The sequence below is a fragment of the Plecotus auritus genome (assembly GCF_963455305.1).
Source record: "Plecotus auritus genome assembly, chromosome: 11".
Lineage (NCBI taxonomy): Eukaryota > Metazoa > Chordata > Mammalia > Chiroptera > Vespertilionidae > Plecotus > Plecotus auritus.
This window is the reverse complement of record NC_137777.1, coordinates 41,117,536-41,137,181: the sequence shown is the minus strand read 5'-3', so window position 1 is coordinate 41,137,181 and position 19,646 is coordinate 41,117,536. Positions and strand designations below refer to the sequence as shown.

The following is a 19,646-nucleotide window of genomic DNA, read 5'->3' as shown; positions in this document are numbered from 1 at the left end:
AGGGAAGTACAAGCGGAATTCAACAAACCCTCGCTCTGAACTCCAGGGTGGCAGTGTGATCACATTTCAGCGTTATCCGCCGTTAGGAAAAGTGAGCTACACAGCTCGGCGCGGGCTGCACTTGAAAGAGGCAAATCAGGAAGCGGTTCAAGCTCACCTCCGTTTATTCCTCCTCACCTGCAGATTATCTGAATCTCCATGTAATTTAGCTCAATTGTTACAGGGTCGAGACCTGTCCTTTAAAATTAAGTCAGGCAAAACCTCAAAGTTTACTTTTACAGAATCTTAGGATTTCAAAATACCCTTTCTTCAGTTGAATTGCAATTCTAATTTTAAACAAATTGCAACCCATTTGAATAGAAATGTATGAATTATTGGCATTTTATGAAGAAATACATAAAACCTTATCAAGAAAAAGTATGTTAATTTTGGAGGAAAGAACTGGTAGAATAAGTAATTCTGTGCTTATTGCAAAGTGTTATATTTTGTGATCAATATTCTAATTATGTTTCTGCTGCTATTGTTTTGTAATATTTTTCCTGCGGTATATTGAAAGAAATGTTTTTAAGCATTTCATTAATAATTAGAAGGTAAATTACTTCATTTCTTTCATTTTCTGTCTTTACCCCAAACCAAGGCAACTATATATAAATTTCTTATAAAATATCTAGAAATTGAAATCTAAATTATCTATCTATGACTTTACCCTTTATAGTTTTATTTCAAAACTATCTGCACTGACTGTGATCTAGTCAAATGTTTTTAAACTAGACTTTAAAAACAGCCATACAATGGACTTCCTAGAATTGTCTTTCATTTCCATAACTTTGACTCAAGGTTTCTCAAAATAATATTAGCTATACATCAGATTTATCTATAATTTACTTTTTAACTATTCTTTTGCTAAAAGGATCTATGAATGGTGGAGCTTTAGTTCTATAATGTGAGTTAGGGATTCCCCAGTGTATGTTCTCAGATTTCATTGTAAGCTGACGATTTGAAGTTTCAGTGTTGTCTCCAGTATAGGCCATGCTAGCGTTCTGTATACCTGCCAGCGCTGTTGTGGGAAGGTACCATTCCTGGTGCTGCTTGGGCTGCCTCTCACACTCTCTCCCGTTCATTCAGTCATGGTAGGGCCCATTGCCCACATCTGGGCTGCGGTGTAGGGACTCCTCCGGTTCTAAACCATTAGCAAATGTCCCTGTTGTCTGAAACAGTTGTTCCTGGTGGATGAGAGGAGCATAGTTTCTGAGATTGGAATCAGAACTAGTAGAGTAAGGATGGGAAGTTTAATAACGACAGGTAGGGCTGGGGAGGAGGTCAGAGCAAGGCTCCTTGTAAAGGGCTTTGATCCCTGGGCCTTCCATGCTTATAAATCTTCTGGGAAGGATTCTCAGTCCTTAGAAGTTTCCTGATCACCTTCTGTCTTCTCTGCTTGGGCCTTGACTACAAAGGGATGCCCCCAGTGCTTCTGACCAGGCATTTTATCTTTTTCTGGGGTCAGTGCATCAAGAAATATGGCAGCCTTCTCCCCATTGCATGAGCACATAGTTCAGGGTTTTTAACTACTGATAGTCAAGGTTCCAATGGTCTTAAAAGATTTTCTCCAAGGATTTGTGCCCCCTGACTTTTTACTGAGACCCTGTAAGAAAAGATAGGCAAATCTTTTCATAGTTAGAACAATAGATCAGTGGGGAAGAAGAGCTCATACTAGCCTTCACTAGACCTGCTTGGAGTTGATAAATGAGATGGATTTACCAGTTTGTGGGTAGAAGCTACAGCGATAGGTATGGCTATGGGCCTTTTCTACCTCTTCCTGCTTTTCCTTACCCGTTTCTAACACAAAGATTCCCATCCCTCCAGGCTAACGGCAGAGGTGGCACAGGTAGAGACTGGAAACAGGTCATTATAGCCTCGATGGAGAGAGGAGGGGGGCGATCCCTATTGTGACAATATGGGAAGAGCAGGCGGTTCTAGAGCCATCACACCCCCTGCCCCAGGGATTGTTTTTCCAGGGGCCATTTATACGGATGGGTTATTCATTGGTTGGGATTACCTATACCAAGAAAATCACATTTTTTAAAACATTAAGGGTAAGACTTAAATGTCATGGCCATTATGAGGTTACTTAGTGATACTGCAGGAATTAGAGGAGGCTCTCTCAGCCAAGAGTCAGATTCTTCTACTGCCTCAGGAAAATCACCTACTTCATTCTACTGATGCAATTCCCCTAAAATGGAAATAAACAGTGAGACTACTGTGTATTCTAGATCCCAAAGATACCATTTATCTGAAGTGCAAAGTAAAATTTTTCAAAAATGTGAATTCCCTTGGCAGAAATTTTCCTCCCCTCCCTCTGTGGGAATGAAGGACAATTGGGAACTTTCGTGACTGTCTTTAATTAGGATCCAGGGCTGAGCCTGTACAGCAATCCTGCCAGACCCGAGTCCTGAAACTAGGATGTCAAACTGATGCTTTAGGAAGTACTTGGAGGCCACAAATACATTATTTCTATTACAATACAACAAAAAGAATGTGTACTTTAGGCGACACTTGAACCAATTCTGTTTGAATTGTAATAAGTAGTTATGATGCCAGGTAGGTACTCAATTTATCGGGGTGATCATAAATTATGTAAATGTCTATTCACTGGGTTGTATACCTAAAATTAATATAATATAATAATTGAAAATTTTAAAAATATTTAAAGATATTTTTAAAATATACAACTTGATAAAAAATTAAGTCAGTTGATTAGCAACCTTAAAAATATATTTGAATAAATACTTAAAACTACAAGGGACAAAATGGGAACTATTGGGCAACTTCACTTGTTTGTAAGTCACTCTGCTGTTCTACAAGATTTAGTTCTTAATATCCTGCTTTTTGTGTGCTTATTTCCTGCTAGGATCTGAATATTGGGAAGTTTTTCCCTTGTGTGGCTTATTCTGTGCCCAAAATTGCCTCCTCTGACTTCAAAATAAGTGTGTACTAAAAACATCCTTGTGGTAAAAAAGTAAAGAAAGAAAATGCTATGAGGCTTGAGAATCTAATTACTTTTAGAGGGGAAAAAAGGATTTTGATTCTGACCTTCATCAACACAGCAACTTTTGGAATACTTTAAAGTTTAGTTATGACTATTTCTTGACTATAGAGGAGAAAGATGATCTTAAACTCTTGTAAAACAATAAAATAAGTATTAAAGTGCTATCACTAGAGTTTAATTTCATAGAAAATGGAATTCAGAAAAACACTAAGAAAGAACAATGTGAGTAGGCATTCAAATCTGCAATAATCCAGTTTTTTAAATTGAAGTTATACTTTAGGGTATTCCACTCTAAGCATATATACACTTGATTATTGAGGCAATATTGGGAAGCATTTGAGACAAACAGTTGTGTGAGTGTTTTTGCATATTTACCAGTTTTTGGAAATGAACAGATAGATAAGCTATCACTAACTGATTTAGGTGCATTGTGGGCAGGCATCAAGACTGAAGGTGGATTGTCACAGTCTCAGTCACCTGGACAGACAGGCTTTCTCAGCTATGGCACCAGCTTCGGTACCCCTCAACCTGGACAGGCACCGTACAGCTACCAGATGCAAGGTCTGTATGCACACTGACGTCGCCCCGCCCTGTGTGAACCCTGTAGGCCAGTAGGTACTTACTAAAGTAGAATCTGAAGGTCCATGGAAGGAGTGGGTGATGGTGGAAAGGGGATTGTGCTTAGAGGCAAGATACCTGATTCTACTTTTGCTCTTCACTTACCTATTCTCCAGGCCTAAATTTGCACATTTATAATGCCAAGGGGTTAGACGGAATGATCTCCCAGCTTCTTTTCAAAAAGCTCCAGAATTCTCTGTGAACTCAAAGTTTTCTGCCCTTGCTTCTGGTGACATATGCTAAAAACTCTGGCTCTTGCTGTGGCCATCAGCTTTTCTAAAAGGGCTTAGTTTTCACCCTGGCTGGTGTGGTGCAAGACATTGGAGCATTGTCCCTTACACCAGAAGGTGGCAGTTTGAGTCCTGGTAAGGACACTTACTCAGGTTGTGGGTTCGATCCTCGGTCTAGGCATTTGCGGGAGGCAACCAATTGATGTTTCTCTCTCACATCAGTGTTTCTCTCTCTCTCCCTTCTCCCTAAAATCAACTTTAAAAAAGTAAAAGGACTACGTTTTCTTCATTTTTATTACCACAGCTCTAGAAATAAGAGTATGTGATATGCGTTGACTAAAATGATCTACCAAAGTCCAAGAGAAATGGATAGCCACTAGTGCATCTTCAAGAGAGGGCTTCCAAGGACCAGTCCCTGGGTTCTGGTTTTAAACCTGGAGATCAAACTAGTGTAAGCACCTATCTGCAGCCTCTTGATTACCAGCCCAAAATGAGCTTACAGAAATTTTCAAGTACACGTTTAGACATTTCTCCAGTCAGTCACTAGCCAATCTTATATTGATTAAATCAAATCTTAATTTTTAAGAAATGGGACTTGTACTCTCTGTGTCTTTTCTTTTTTCATTTCATTCTGTGAGTAATATTTGACTATTGTAAGTTCCTGAATTGTCAGCCTAGGAAGGATTAGGGTGAAAACTCGTCCTGCACCCCTGAGAGTTTGAGAAATCTTACACTTGGGAGTCATTTTTATCTTTCTGTCCTCAAGCATATGCAGCAGAAACAGTTCTAAGAGGACTAACCAGCCATCAAGTATAATCATAGTGTTAGAATAGAGAGAAGAATAGCAGTGAAGGAGAAAAAAAAGTTAATTTGGAGGAAAAAACCAAACTCTTTATTAAAAAAAAAAAAATAAAGAAGGACATTTATTTGTAGCATTGAATAGAGGATTGCCTTTCTACCCAGAGGCTTCATTGCGTCTGGGCTTATTGGATATTGCATTAAAACTTATTTGTGGTTTTGTGTGTCCCTTTGTTGAGTAGCCTTTCTGGAGGGATTTTAGAACTCATTTTCTGTGACTGAGTTAATTTTTCGTATGGGTATTTCTATAATGACACTTCACTCAATTTTAGATTATTGGACATAACATGATGTCCACAATCAAGCCAGGAAATATGCTATTAACTTGAAACTTAACTGCCCAGTGTGATGCTGTATAATTATGTTATAGATTCCTTATGGACAAATTTGGGTAAATAATTAGATTCTGTTTAATATATATTTCTTAATTATTAAACACATGATAAAAAAGATCCACCATTATTAAATGATTTTGTGTGCCCTGTTGTGGGAGTCTATCAAGGTAAGAGTGTCTTTTCAATACACCTTGTTTTAAATATAAAAATTTCTATAATTTCTAAGATTATTTTTATAAAAATTTCCAAACTGTTATTTTTAATTAATAACTGATTTTTTACTGATATCGATCTCATCTTGTACCAATACCAAAAGCTCATGAAGTAAAACATGAGACTGGGAAATGGCATTCACCTTTGCTGCAAGATTGCTGGAAATTCCTATTTCTGCTTTAGCTCTTTTGTACGTTTAGTGAAAGATCAGAAAATTAAGTTTAATTGAGAAAGACAAAATGTTTTTGTTTATAGACAACTGTAGAGTTCACCCCAAGGAAGAGAAATCTTTATTAGTTTTTGACATCTTCCTGCTCCCAGAGTCAGCCTCCATGTTTCTGGAAGAAGTTTTCGAATGGTGTGTGGAGGTCTTCACACACCATTGACAAACCTTATGCAAATGAGTTAGCAGAATGGATGAGTGTGGATGGACAAAGGATGCCTGAGACCCCGGGGTCAGCTGTACAGATGGTGTAGAGTGTTTTCAATGCTGCTGGCCGATCAGAGGGCATTAACAGTGAGAATGAAGCAGAGGGGGAGCATGGTGATGGTGGTGTTGTGTGTGTGTGTGTGTGTCTGTGTGTGTGTGTGTCTGTGTGTGTACATGTACTAAGGGCAGGAAAACCACTTAGGAGAAACTGCTTCAGCCTTTGATTTATTGACCAGTTTCACAGAATATCTGCCCAGATTGTCACAAGCAAGTCTTATTCTCCTTTCATGTAAAGAGGCATCTGAGTTGACATCAAGCTTTAGTTACAATTTTTTAGAACTGCAAGTTCTGATCCTTTTGCTGGTATCACCACCCATTTACCCCCACAGCATAGACTTACACTTCCCTCCACCACAGAGATTCAGTCATATGAAGAAAATGAATTTTATTTAGCAGTCTGAGGTAAAGAAATGCGAAAAATTTTCACACACACACCACACCCACACACAATTAAAATTAAGCCACTTAACTGGTTAAGGGTTAAGTTTCAGCTTTGATGCAGGCCCAGTTTTCCCTAATAACTTAGTTCTGTTGATTCCAGACATTTGCAGGTAGAGACCATTTCTACTCATATTTCATCTCTGCTATCTAGTTGCATGTCTGAAATTTACAAATGTTGTTGGAAGTGGAGAGGCCTCTGACACAATGACAGAAATTAAGATTCATAAGAACTCTAGTTCTCTTCGTTTGGAGAAAGGAATTTGGACGTTAGCATAATAAAAACCCTGATTAGTTCATTATTGTGGGTTATTCAAGTCAGTCTTCCCTTGTGCCCATACTGGTAGGTGGAGTGGAGCTGATGGGTGCCCTCCCAGAATCGGGTGGTGGTGAGAAAGCCTATCTGAGTGTTTTATTGCCCCAGAGTAGCAGTGATGGTGCGGGACGTTCCTGTCTTCTGCACCAAGAAGGGATCAGGATTCCCCGTGACAGATGGAAGGGGCTGCACAGATGCACACGTCCGGGACCCAGAGGCCTTGTTTATTTTCCTAAGGCTTTATTGCTCTTGCTTAGAGGAGAAAATAACACAAATTCTAACTCCCTCTTTGTATACAGTGTTGTTCGTTCTGTTAAAGAGATTGGGGTTCAAAACCAGTGAGGAGAGATAATAAATTAAGGGCAGAGACTTGCTAACGGGGCTTGGAAGAGGGCATAACTCCGCGGCAATCTGCACCACACTTCTCTGGGGTTCGTTTTGAAGAGGGAGTGAGCTAATAATAATAATCTAATAAGGGGGGGCTGCCTCTCTGTAGCTTTTCAAATAGATAGATGAAGTATTTCAGTTTATCAGTCATTTACAACCTCAAAACTGCTTAGCAAAGTGCACTGTTAAAGTTTTTCATTCACTAGAGAAATGGTATTTTTCAAAAGGGACAATACCAAACTCCAAAATAATAGGGTTTTAAGAAAATGTATATTATACTTTTTTCATAATCTGCTATGACAGAGCATTTGACATTTGCACTTTCTGGTGTAAAATGACGGTAGGCAAGAGTTATTATTGCAGCTAGCTCTGATGTCCACAATCGCTTTGCCTTTCATACCTATATTTTAGTTTGTGTCTTTTCTTGCATTCTAGGATTTTTTTTTTCGTAAGTTGATTTTTTAAAAGTCATATTCCATTTCAGTTCTTTTAGCATCATCTGATATTTCAAATGACACGTGCTGAAAGTTATATGGAAATCTTTTGCGATCCAGTTAGTTATACCAATAATTGATCAGAGATTCATACCAATATTATTGTTTATATAAGTTTTTAATTTAAAATATATAAACATAGATCAAGAAAGATCAACGTAAAGGCTTTGCAGTCTTTCCTACTGAAGTTTAAAATTCTCTTAAGAATAGAGAAACTGTAACTGGGGTGAAAAAGAAAACTTGGTCATTTAAAATCCTTCTCATAAGGAAGGGGGAAATGTTGGTCTTCAATAGCCCATCTGGCCTTTGAGGCTTTTCCCCAGGGAGCTGTGCGAACTTCTGCCACATAGATCGTGCCCGTTGATGGACACAGCCCATGGCGAGGAGGCCAGGGAGGGAGAGAAGCGGGCTTCGGGGGAAATACAGAGGGATAGAGAGCATCCTGCGTGCCCAGCGAGTGCTGGAAAACACTCTAGGACATCGGAAGCACAGACAGGCCCCAGCAGGCCCCAGCATTTTCCTGTTGGCTGGGACTCTGGTGTTTAATGTGAGTCCTTATTCCCTGTGAAGTAGACCTTTGACCTACACATTACCTTCTTATTTTTTTAAGTTTTTTTTTTTTTTTTTTTGAAGTTCTAGCTAGGCAACATTCTCCAGGTTAAGTCACACACAACACTTTGACTTGGCATTTTAAATCATGTTATAAATCAACATAGACTGGGCTCTTCTTAACGGTTAAAAAGTAGTAGGGATTTACTAGTGAAAGTTTTAAGGGGTTGGTTAATTTTTAAACTACAGTTGCTTTGCACCTACAGAACTGGTGACCCGCACAGGGTCTTCCAACAAGACTGTTTCTTGTTTGTTACGGTTGACGAGACCATCACCCTTTCTCTGTAGGGACCCCTGACAGTGACATGAAAACAGAATCTTTGTGATATACTCTCTCTGGGTGACTTTATATCATTTATTTTAAAAATTATTTAGTAGCCTAAAAGAGAGCTACAATGATAGTTTTACTATAAATTTATTTACTGAATTTCTCAGATACCCTTGTCTCTACCCTTTGTGTGTCTGTGATGTTCATATAAACAAAAGTGAATGCCACTTTTTATAATCGATAATTCACTTTCCATGTAACGGAATCTGAAAACCTAAGAGGTAGATTTGACATAATAGAATGGAAAACACTGACCTGGAAGTGGAGATAATGCTCACTCCCTAAGCAAGTGTCCTTGGACAAGGAAATCACCATTCTCTTTGCTTATAAATGTGTTTATAAATGTACTATGGAAACATAGTATGTCATTGCATTCTGAATTTCAAATCTTTCACATGTAAGCAACACTATTATCTTATGTTGATTAATATATCCATGATATGCTAATATCTGAACTAACAGAGTTAGTAGTCTGTACCTGTACCATAAGGCCAATGTTCTGTTAGGATGCCATGTAGTATATGGATGTGAACTCCTTATACCAGTGGTCGGCAAACTCATTAGTCAACAGAGCCAAATATCAACAGTACAACGATGGAAATTACTTTTGAGAGCCAAATTTTTAAACTTAAACTTCTTCTAATGCCACTTCTTCAAAATAGACTGGCCCAGGCCGTGGTATTTTGTGGAAGAGCCACACTCAAGGGGCCAAAGAGCCGCATGTGGCTCACGAGCCGCAGTTTGCCGACCACTGCCTTATACCATCTGTGGGCTCCAGGGTACTCATATCTGAGATCAGTGTGATTTTTATGAACTGTCTAAAATCCATGATGCTTGGTCAGTTTAAAATTTTATTTCACTTAAAACTCTGCTGGATTTTATTTCTGGAGATTCAGAAATACTTTAAATCCTTCCAGCAAATACTTCTAAGTCCTGAATTTAATTTCTTTATATAATTTAAATCTAAAGTAGGGATTATAATCTAGTATTTTTTTTAAGATAAGCCTTTATACACCCTCTACTTAAAAAAAAAACAAAAAAAACCAAAAAAACAGTAAAGTATGTGTCCTCTAGATAAAATCTGAGAAATAAGCTCAATTATCGTTTTATTGTTTTTCCTTTCCCTATTCTTCTTTTTATTGAACAAATAAGGAAGTTAAGAGAATTTTTCTGTTTGTTGGCCTTTAAGAAGTCACCCTTCCAAACTGCCCTATTTCCTCTCCCTCTCTCTCTCTCTCTCTCTCTCTCTCTCTCTCTCTCTCTCTCTCTCACACACACACACACACACACACACACACACACTTATGGAAAGACTTTTTCCTATTCCTACACCCAATTCTTTATGAAAGTCAATTCTCACTGGACTCTTCTGTCACTTAACACACTAGATTGAAATTTTCAAACACCAGCCAAAGAAGATATAATTATGAGGTGGACAGAGACCTGATAACATCATTGGAATTCATAGATACAGCCTTGCTACATGCAGCTTCAGACTTTCCAAATTTTATAAGCCAATAAATTCTTTTTTAAACTTAAAAAAAAGAAGAAGAAATTTTCAAACACCAGTTCTGTCTCCCACTTGAGCCTAGATGAAACCCTTCGAAGGCCTGAGGCAGATATGGTTTACCCTTCCCTGTGTGAGGCAGTGAGATCAATATAACAAGAAATTTAAGAAGTCATGATCACGATGAAAACAAGACGAATGAGCACTTGTTTAGTATTGTTCCAATGAAGAGATAAATTACATGGTGTAAGTTATAACTGAACTGAAGAATAGTTGGAGAAAGCTTATTGGAAGGATGGGAATTGAACCAGGCCTTGAAGGAAGGGAAATGGGGTCTAATAGAGAGAAGCTTCAAGTTAGAGAAGCAAGAATAAGATGAGTTTCCAGGACAGCAGTCCCCATCCTGAACTAATAGAGTGGACTGTCGATGGGGAGCCTTGGGATATAGTATGGTCAGCCTATTCCTCTCCCTGTACCAGCATCCCAAGTCTTCACCCCAAGCTCCAACTCCAGACCCAGTGACATAAACATACAGATCATTGCATTTACAATAGGTCTCCCCGCCCCCTCCCCCCCCCACATCTCCTCCAATCCTTAAAAGGAGAATGAGAATCATAGCATTTCCTGTGTCCCAATGTGCTCATATTGGTGTATTCACCACCATTCATATTCTTGGGGTTTTAGTTAAAGAATGCCATTTCCTATCCTGGACTGTTAATTCTTTCCTTAAACAAATGATCGGGAGACTTGTCGTTTTCTGTGCACAGTTGTGTTTTTCTTTCCAGTCTAACCAGGTGTTGTCATTTCATTCATGGGCAGCTCCATGTCAACACATGTGGTGCCTATGTAGGTAATGCAAACAGATGTTTCTTTGTGTTGTCTTCATGAATGTGTGTGTGAGTGTGTGTGTGTGTATGTGTGTGTGTGTATGTACATTTTCTCCAAGGGGTGGACTCATGACACCTGCTTCCTTCCATCTCCAACACCCTCTCTAGTAGTGATTATGGCTGTAAAGACTGCCAGTAGGTGCTATCGACTGAATTAACTTGAAAAGGGTTTTTCATAATATGATATAGTTAATCTGCCCTCAGAATGTAAACATTCTTTGTTTTAAAAGAGGGCAATGAAGTGAAAAATAAGTCTGTCTCTTAAAGAAGTTCTAGCAAGAAAGATTTTTCCAGTGTTTTGTTCTGGAAATTAGTATCCCCCTTCCCTGCCAAAAAAGAAGTATGGCTATGACTTTTCACAATAGTAAACTATTTAAACGAATAAGACGGATATGATTTTTTCCTTTTAACTAATGGGTAAGAAGGTACTCCCACAGCCACCCTGCTTGGAGCATAACTTAATTCAGACTCTACCAAGAATAATACTGGGTATTATTGGAGCTTTACTTGAACCCATCTCTACCAGACACCTTAATTGAGAAATAATAGATTATAAGTAGGGATTTGTTCTACTTTGGGGAAGTTTTGTGATATAATGTTACATAAAATGTAAAACACTTTATCATAAAATATTTCTGCTCTCTCTCTTTTTTTTTTTTTTACCTAGAGGTGACTTTTCATATAAAGTCATTTGTCTCTAGGAAGGAAAATACTTTTTTTTAACTTATCCTAACCTTCTGTTTCCTTATGTACAAAATTAGAATATGAATACTTCTTACAGCATCGAGTTGTGGAGATATAAAGCATGTAAAAGAAGAACACAGCCCTTACATAGTAAGCCTTCAATGGATGTTATAGATTTTTAGTTTTATTATATTTTGTAGTCTGTGTATGTTCGTATGGGTTGTCTATAAATATCCAATTGCTTATATAACCTCTCGGGTTTCTTTTTAGACTATTTTTTGTTGTTGTTAATCCTCACCTGAGGATATTTTTTCCATTGTTTTTTAGAGAGTGGAAGGGAGGGAGGAAAGGGGAGAGAAGGAGAGAGAGAGAGAAACATTGATGTGAGAGACACATGGATTGGTTGCCTTCCTCAAGTTCCCCAACCAGGCCCCAGGATCGAACCTGAAACTCAGTTGCATGCCCTTGACCAGGAATTGAATCTGCCACCCTTTGATCCTTGGGCCGATACTCTAACCACTGAGCAACATCAGCCAGGGCTCTTTTTAGACTATTTGATAGTGAAAGGACTAATTAGATATAATTAGGATTAGATAATTTGTATTAACTGGTTAATTAATTATTTAGTACAAATTAGCTTAAAATATTGATTAGTAACTTATATATGTAAATATATATATTTATATAAAAAGCCAGCGACTGTAACGGCCATAACGACTGGTCGCTTTGACACCCACTATGGCCAACGAATGGGCCCAATCAGGGGGTGGGGCCTGCCGGCCAACCTTGCAGCCCCTCCCCCCTGCCAGCCTGCCCCTAATCGGACTCTCCCACCCTAATCAAGAGTGGGCTGCTGGCTAAACGCCCCCTCCCTTCCCCCCAGCAGCCCCTCACCCCTGGCTGGCCCACCCCTGATCGCACCCTCCCACCCCAATAGGGGGCAGGGCTGGGTGATCAACCCCCTGCATCCCCTCCCCCTGGCTGCCTCACCCCTGAATGTACCCCCACCCCAATAGGGGACAGGGCTGGGCGGCCAACCTCTTGCAGCGTCTCCCCCTGGCTGTCCCACCCTTGATTGCACCCCCCACCCCAATAGAGGGCAGGGCTGGCCGGCCAACCTCCTGCAGCCCCTTCCCCCGCCCAGTCCCACCCCAGATCACCCCCGCACTCCATCAGGGGCAGGGCCAGCTGGCCAAGCACCCATGGCCCCTCCCCTAGGCCCTGGCCCCTGATCAGCACCCCCCATCCCATTCAGGGGCGGGTCAGCTGGCCTACCACCCACAGCCTCTCCCCATGGCTGGTTCCGCCCCCAGTCGTCCCTCCAACCCCAATTGGGGTTGGGGCCCACTGGCCAATCACCCGTGGCCCCTTCCCCCAGCCAGTCTGGCCCTGATCTGCCCGATAGGGGCTGGCCGGCCAGCCAACCTCCCGCCATCTCCTCCTCCTGACAGGCCCAGCCCTGATCCACCCCAACTGGGGCTGGGCCGGCCAGACCCCACCCATGCATGAATTCGTGCACGTGGCCTCTAGTATATAATAAATACATATCACAGAGATAGATAAAAATAATTGGTTGATTGATTGATTGACTTCATAATCCTGGTTTAGGAGGCAAGGGGAGAAGACAGGAATGCAGGGGAGGTTTTTCTGAGGAAAGAGGTCTCTTGTCCATGCTGAATTGTGAAATGCTGAGCCCGTTAGAAATTAGCAGGATACGATGGGAAGGAGTGGCCTTAAGAGAACCGCGTGTTGCTTCACTAGTGTTGGAATGTGTATCTGGGTGGGCTGGGATTGGGGTTATTGGGAAGAAACCAAAGGCGCCCAAGAGGTAAACTGGAGCCAGACCAGGGCCTGATAAGGAAGCCTGGTAAGGAGTTGGAATTTTATCCTGAGAGCCCTAGGGAACCCCTGACTGTTACTTTGTTAAGCAGGGGAGTGAGAAGATAGATATGCGCATTAGAGAAAATATGGCACTACCTTTGTGGAGAATGAACTGGAGGGGCCAGAAGAGGGCAGGAAGCCAGGAAAGGAGGCTGTCACAGACTGCCCCCTGCCCCCACTCCCTGCTGCTGGTGGCCTGGACCAACCGTTAGCCACTCTCTGTGCCTGCATCCTACATGAAGGCAGGCAGGCAGCCTGCAGGTCTGGTTCTGCTGGTGAGAAATCTGTATTGCCTGAGGCTAGTTCTCTAGTATGCACACCTCTCCCTGAAGTTAGATCCTTTGGAAGTTGCTTTGCCTCCTGGGCTGCTGAGTGCCATTAAATGCCTGCTCAGCATACTAAACGGAATGGAATCCAGCCCCAGTCAGCCAGTAAATGAGTATAACTTATGTTGGATTCCAGCTAATGTGCAGGCTTGGAAGTAGCATGAAGTCTGGGCAGTCACTGGGGTGCCATTTGGAGCATTGGGCTGTGATTTACTTGGTCATATCTCGGTGGCCTGCATGTGCCAATATAGCTTCCATGGTCTTTTCTACCTTGTTCTGGGAATAACTTATGGAATGAAAACACCCATTTTTAAAATATATTTTCTATATCTTGTTCATTTTCTTGGTGGATAGGGATTTTTGAGGTCAGTATTTATTGTTAGAAAATGTGTAGTACAAATGAAAGTAGCAAGTCATTACCTAAAAATGTGGAGTTTAAATGCAAGTACAAGTCATAACTCAAAGTAATTTTTTCTATCAAATGTATAAAATAGTTCAAGTTTATTTAAAAAGCATTGATAGTCACACTCCTATCCAAAAAAATGTTTTCAAGGGATTTTAAAAAGCTCATTGTAAGTTTGCTTTATAGATAATATATTAATTGTTCACTGATATGTAAATACATGGTGAGTCATATGCTCATGAGGTTCAATGCTTATAAAAACAAAACAAAACTGATGTTATCCTGGTAAGTCCTGTGAGGTCCAAGACTATGACTTAGTCATCTTTTTATCCCCATGTAATTATCACCATGAGCCCAGTGTTTAATACGATTAAGAAGTATGAGATCGCCACATGAAAATGAACATTAATAGGGGATCTTATCTCTCAAGGCCCTGATGGTCATGGTGGCATACATTTTAGCAGTGAGAGATCTCTCTGCTTATCTGTGATGGGTGGGTGGACTCGGAATTTTGAACAGTATTCTTGAAAGATACAAATGAAAAAACAATCCTCAAATATGAGTGTGTGATAACTAAATTTAAAACAATCTTAGGAAATATTTTCCCTTATTAATTAAAATAACAAATCTTTGGACTGAGTTTTCAAAGTTCAGAGATGCTTGATAAGTAGGAAAAGCATTTCAGATATGCAAAGAGATTAAGTCATGTTTATCTAGTTTGGGAAAGTAAAAAGAGAGAAAACATACATAAATACAGTGGAGAATGTTAGAAATGTTTGCTGAAATAAATAATAACAGTTCCTAACATTTGTTGATACTGTAGATTATTGACTGTGCTCTCCAAAACATTACCTCATTTGATCTGTTTAAGAAACTCTATGAAGTAGAGTTTTTGCCAATAGGGAGATTATATCTTAGAGGTATTAGGTGATTTGTCCAAAATCCAAACAGCTCATAAGTGATCTGAAAACTTTGTTTTCTGGCTCTTAAGCCAGCACTTAAATGTTCTGTAGCAAGTAAATAATTGGCATATAGTGGTTACTACATCATATCTGGGGCATCTGTGAATAGCTCATTCACATTGAGCTTTCTCATTGAACTGCCAACACATTTATTGCCTACTAGAGGCCCGGTGCACAAAATTCGTGGGGGTCCCTCAGCCCAACCTGCACCCTCTACAATCCAGGAGCTCTCAGGGGATGTCCTACTGATGGCTTAGGCCCACTCCCGTGGTTCTCTGCTCTCTGCGGGGCCTGGGGGTTTCACTGCAGCCATGGAGATGAAGCCCCCATGCCCTGCTGTCCACTCTCTGCCTGCCACCGCCATGCGCCATGCGAAGGAAGCCCCAATGCCCTGCAGTGTGCTCTGTCTGCCAGGCCTGGGGGCTTCGCCGACACCAACACACTAAGGAAGCCCCCATGCCCTGCTGTCCGGGCTCTGTCTGCCGGGCCTGGGAGTGTTCCCGCCGCCACCTTGCTATGGAAGCCCCCAAGCCCTGCTGTCTGGGCTCTGTCTGCTGTGTCTGAGGACTTCCCTGCTGCTGCCGCGCTAAGGAAGCCCCCAAGCCCTGCTTTCTGGGCTCTGTCTGCTGGGCCTGGGGGTGTTCCCGCCGCCTCTGCGCTAAGGAAGCCCCCAAGCCTTGCTGTCTGGGCTCTGTCTGCTGTGTCTGGGGGCAGGTCCAGCCTCGCTGCTTGGTCCCCGTGAACCCCAGCGGGGCTGACAGGCCCAGACACTGCAGCAGGCTGAGGGGACTGGGCGCCGCCATCTTGTGGCTATGGGGGCCGCCATTTTTGTCGCTGAGTGACGGTTAATTTGCATATTACTCTTTTATTAGATAGGGTACCGTCATTAGCCATAACAATTTCATTTTTTTAAAATGGTTTTTCTATTGATAGAAGCAACACCGCTCTGAGTAGAAAATTTAAAAATATACATTGGCTTTATGAATATTATGTGACCAATGATTGTACCTCTCCATAGATAACATTCCAGAGATTCCTGTGGTTTTAAAAATGTCTTGTGCTTTTAGATACAGATGACAATGATGCTTACCTGGGGGAAGGGAGTTAAGGGGGTAGTAAAAGGTAATGGGGGTCAAATATGTGACAAAAGATGATTTAAGTTTGGGTAGTGTGCACATAATGCAATATACAGATCATGTATCATAGAATTGTACACTGAAATCTACACTAATAAAAGAGTAAGATGCAAATTGACCATACCTTCATGACGCCCACCAGCCAATCAGGAGTGAGTATGCAAACTAACCCAACAAAGATGGCGGGTTAATTGCATAAGCAGGCGCCGAGCAGCCGGGGGTGAGGCGGGACACTTGCGTCATCACCATGGCGATAATGCAGGCGTTCCGCACCGCCCCAGCGTCTCTGGGCCTCTGGGCAGCATGGGAAGGCGGAAAGGCAGCTCCAGCCGGAGCGAAGGCGGTGCTGGCAGCCAGGGCAAGGAAGGCCCATTCTTGCACGAATCTTCGTGCATCGGGCCTCTAGTCTATGTATAATCATATTAACTAATGCCAACCCAATAAATTAAATTAAAAAATAAAGAAAAAATGTTTTATACGTTTAAAAATATTTCCAATGAGATCACCGAAAATATTTTTGTTTTTAGTGTTTACTTTAGCAAAATAGTAGGAAAATTTTTCACCACGTCATTGAATGCCATTATAACACCATTCAAATAGCTTCATAGTGTTCTGTTTTCTAGTTAACACCTATGACAAACTTGGGGATGCTTTCTATGTTTGATTATTAGGAATAACACTGAAGAACGTCTTTGCTATCTCTTTGCATAAATCCATATTTATTTCTTAGGGTAAATATCTGGCAATAAAATTTCTGGGTTAAATGGTATACAAAATTTCTTTTTGTTTTAAATATTTTTATTGATTTCAGAGAGGAAAAGAGAGGGAGAGAGAGATAGAAACATCAATGATGAGAGAGAATCATTGATCGGCTGCTTTCTGCATGCCCCACACTGGGGATTGAGCTCGCAACCCGGGTATGTGCCCTGACTGGCAATTGAACCAAGATCTCCTGGTTCATAGGTCAGTGCTCAACCACTGAGCCACTCCAGCTGGGACCAAAATTTCTTTTTCTTAAATATATGTTTTTATTGATTTTAGCGAGGAAGGGAGAAGGGGAGGGAAGGAAGGACGGGATAGAGAGACATTGATCAGTTGCCTCCTGTATGCTTCCAGACTGGGGACTGAACCCACAACTTGGGCATGTACCCTGACCAGGAATTGAACCAGAGATCTTTCAGTGCACAAAACGATGCTCAACCAACTGAACCACACTGACCAAGGGCCAACATTTCTTAATCATTGACCAAATAGCTCAATAGAATGCGTTTGCCTATTTAAATTCCCATTTTGCAGTGTATAAATGCCCTCTTTTATAAAATCGCTAATCCCTGATCTTGTCATTTCCAAAATTTTTGTCAATATGATCTTGAAATTAGTATATTGTTGCTTTGCATAATTTAACAGGAGGATAGGAAGTAAAGTGAGGGACAGAACTAAGATTGGCTCTTAGGTTTATATCCTGCACAGCACTTACTGTTTATTGTTGAACATGCGTAGACATTCAACACATAGAATGTTACCTAGCACATCCTATATAATAAAAGCCTAATATGCTAAGTGTCTGGTTGTCCAGTTGGCCATTCAATCAAAGCATAGTATGCTAATGATATGCTAAGGCAGCTCAGCTGCTCACTCTGACATGCACTGACCATCAGAGGGCAGACAGTCAACTGGTAGGTTAGCTTGCTGCTGGGGTCTGGCCCATCAGGACTGAGTGAGATGGGCTGGACATGCCCTGGAGCCCTCCTCCGGTCCCTCCTCTGCTGGCCAACCTCCCATGTCCCTCCCTGGCTCTGATCGTGCACTGTTGGGGTCTCTTGGCCTGGCCTTTACCCTCTTGCAATCTGGGACCCCTCGAGAGGTGTCAGCCGGTTTCGGCCTGATGGCGGAATGACTCGTCACTATGACGTGCATTGACCACCAGGGGTCAGATGCTCAGCACAGTAGCTGCCCCCTGGTAGTCAGTGCACTCCTACAGGGGGAGCACCGGTCAGCCAGAAGCTGGGCTCACAGCTGGCGAGTGCAGCAGTGGTGGCAGGAGCCTCTCCCGCCTCCACGGCAGTTGGACATCCCCCAAGGGCTCCTGGACTGTGAGAGGGTGCAGGCCAGATTGAGGGACCCTCCGAGTGCATGAATTTCGTGCACTGGGCCTCTAGTGTAATAATAAAGCATTGGTTATGTTCCTTTCTGACCTCTGTTTTATCAAATACTTAAAGTGCTACCTTTCATTCTTTTGTGAAATGAAATAGTCAACTTTTTCAGTGGGCCATTAGGATAATATAAGCACTTTAAGTTATTGGAAGTAACAACATAGTTTTTGAGCTTGCGGGAACTCTAAGATCATCTAATCTTGTCTTATCATTTAACTAAGCATACTTAATGTAAAGATGGGAAAAATCCTGTTGTGTTTTGCTAATTGAAATGGAAAGCTCAGTGTCTAATAGTTTGGCACAAATGTATAATTTCATCAATAGTTTACATGGATTATTCATCACAAATTTAAACCTCCTCACTTTTTAATTCTTTGTAATCTGGTAAAACTAAAATTGTCGACCATTTTAAGAAACTGCAATTTTAGCCATGTCAATGGTTTCTGGTTCTGAAGAGAAACCAAATACATTTTCAGTGAACTCCAATTCTGCTTTGTCTAAGTAATAATTTCCTATAGGCACATGATTCTATGAAGCTTAGTCAGCCTATTTCTTTTCATTTTGTTTTAGGTAGCAGTTTTACAACATCATCAGGATTATATACAGGAAATAATTCACTCACAAATTCCTCTGGATTTAACAGTTCACAGCAGGTAATTTTAAAAGCCAATTTAACTTCTGAAATTTTTAAAATGCACAGATGATTTTCTTATATGAAAAAAGATCTGTTTATCATACACTATAAGTGAGAGCTTTTCTAAACCTTTTAATAGTTTTTTCTTTCTTCTTTGAATATTTCTTTAATAGTCTTACATGGTGAGTTGTTTGGTTTGGGGGTTGGTTTAATTTTACCTAGTAATGCATCATGGCACATAGAAGACATGGGGAGAGTGTTCTGGTCTTACATAAAATTCATTTGTAAGTCTGAGCCCTTCAATCAACGGTGTTTTGTGTGTTCCTATGTAAATTCAGAAACACAGCTTTATTTGCAATGTAAGAAATAAGCAGCCATATTTTTTGACAGATGATTTTTGCATGGTTTGATTTGCTAGGACTATCCGTCTTACCCCAGTTTCGGCCAGGGCCAGTACGCACAGTATTATAACAGCTCACCGTATCCAGCGCATTATATGACGAGCAGCAACACCAGCCCCACCACGCCTTCGACAAATGCCACCTACCAGCTTCAAGAACCACCATCTGGCATCACCAGCCAGGCAGTTACAGATCCCGCAGCAGGTAATTATGCTCATTTTGTTGGCTCTGCAGGATGTATTTCTGGTGGTTTAAATGCGTTTTTCCACAGTCATATAGTCATGCAGTGGTTGCAGGGTTTTGGCAAATT

The 19,646-nt window shown here is 41.1% G+C and overlaps 1 protein-coding gene across 1 annotated transcript in view; it reads left to right on the top strand.

Moving 5' to 3' along the window:
* The window catches only part of EYA1 (EYA transcriptional coactivator and phosphatase 1), a 153,060-nt gene that overhangs the window by 35,246 nt on the left and 98,168 nt on the right, over positions 1-19,646 (top strand). The window contains exons 5-7 of the mRNA XM_080647229.1: positions 3,470-3,607; positions 18,872-18,954; positions 19,354-19,540. Coding sequence (XP_080503355.1) covers positions 3,470-3,607; positions 18,872-18,954; positions 19,354-19,540 — 408 coding nt within the window. The remainder of the gene's footprint in view (positions 1-3,469; positions 3,608-18,871; positions 18,955-19,353; positions 19,541-19,646) is intronic.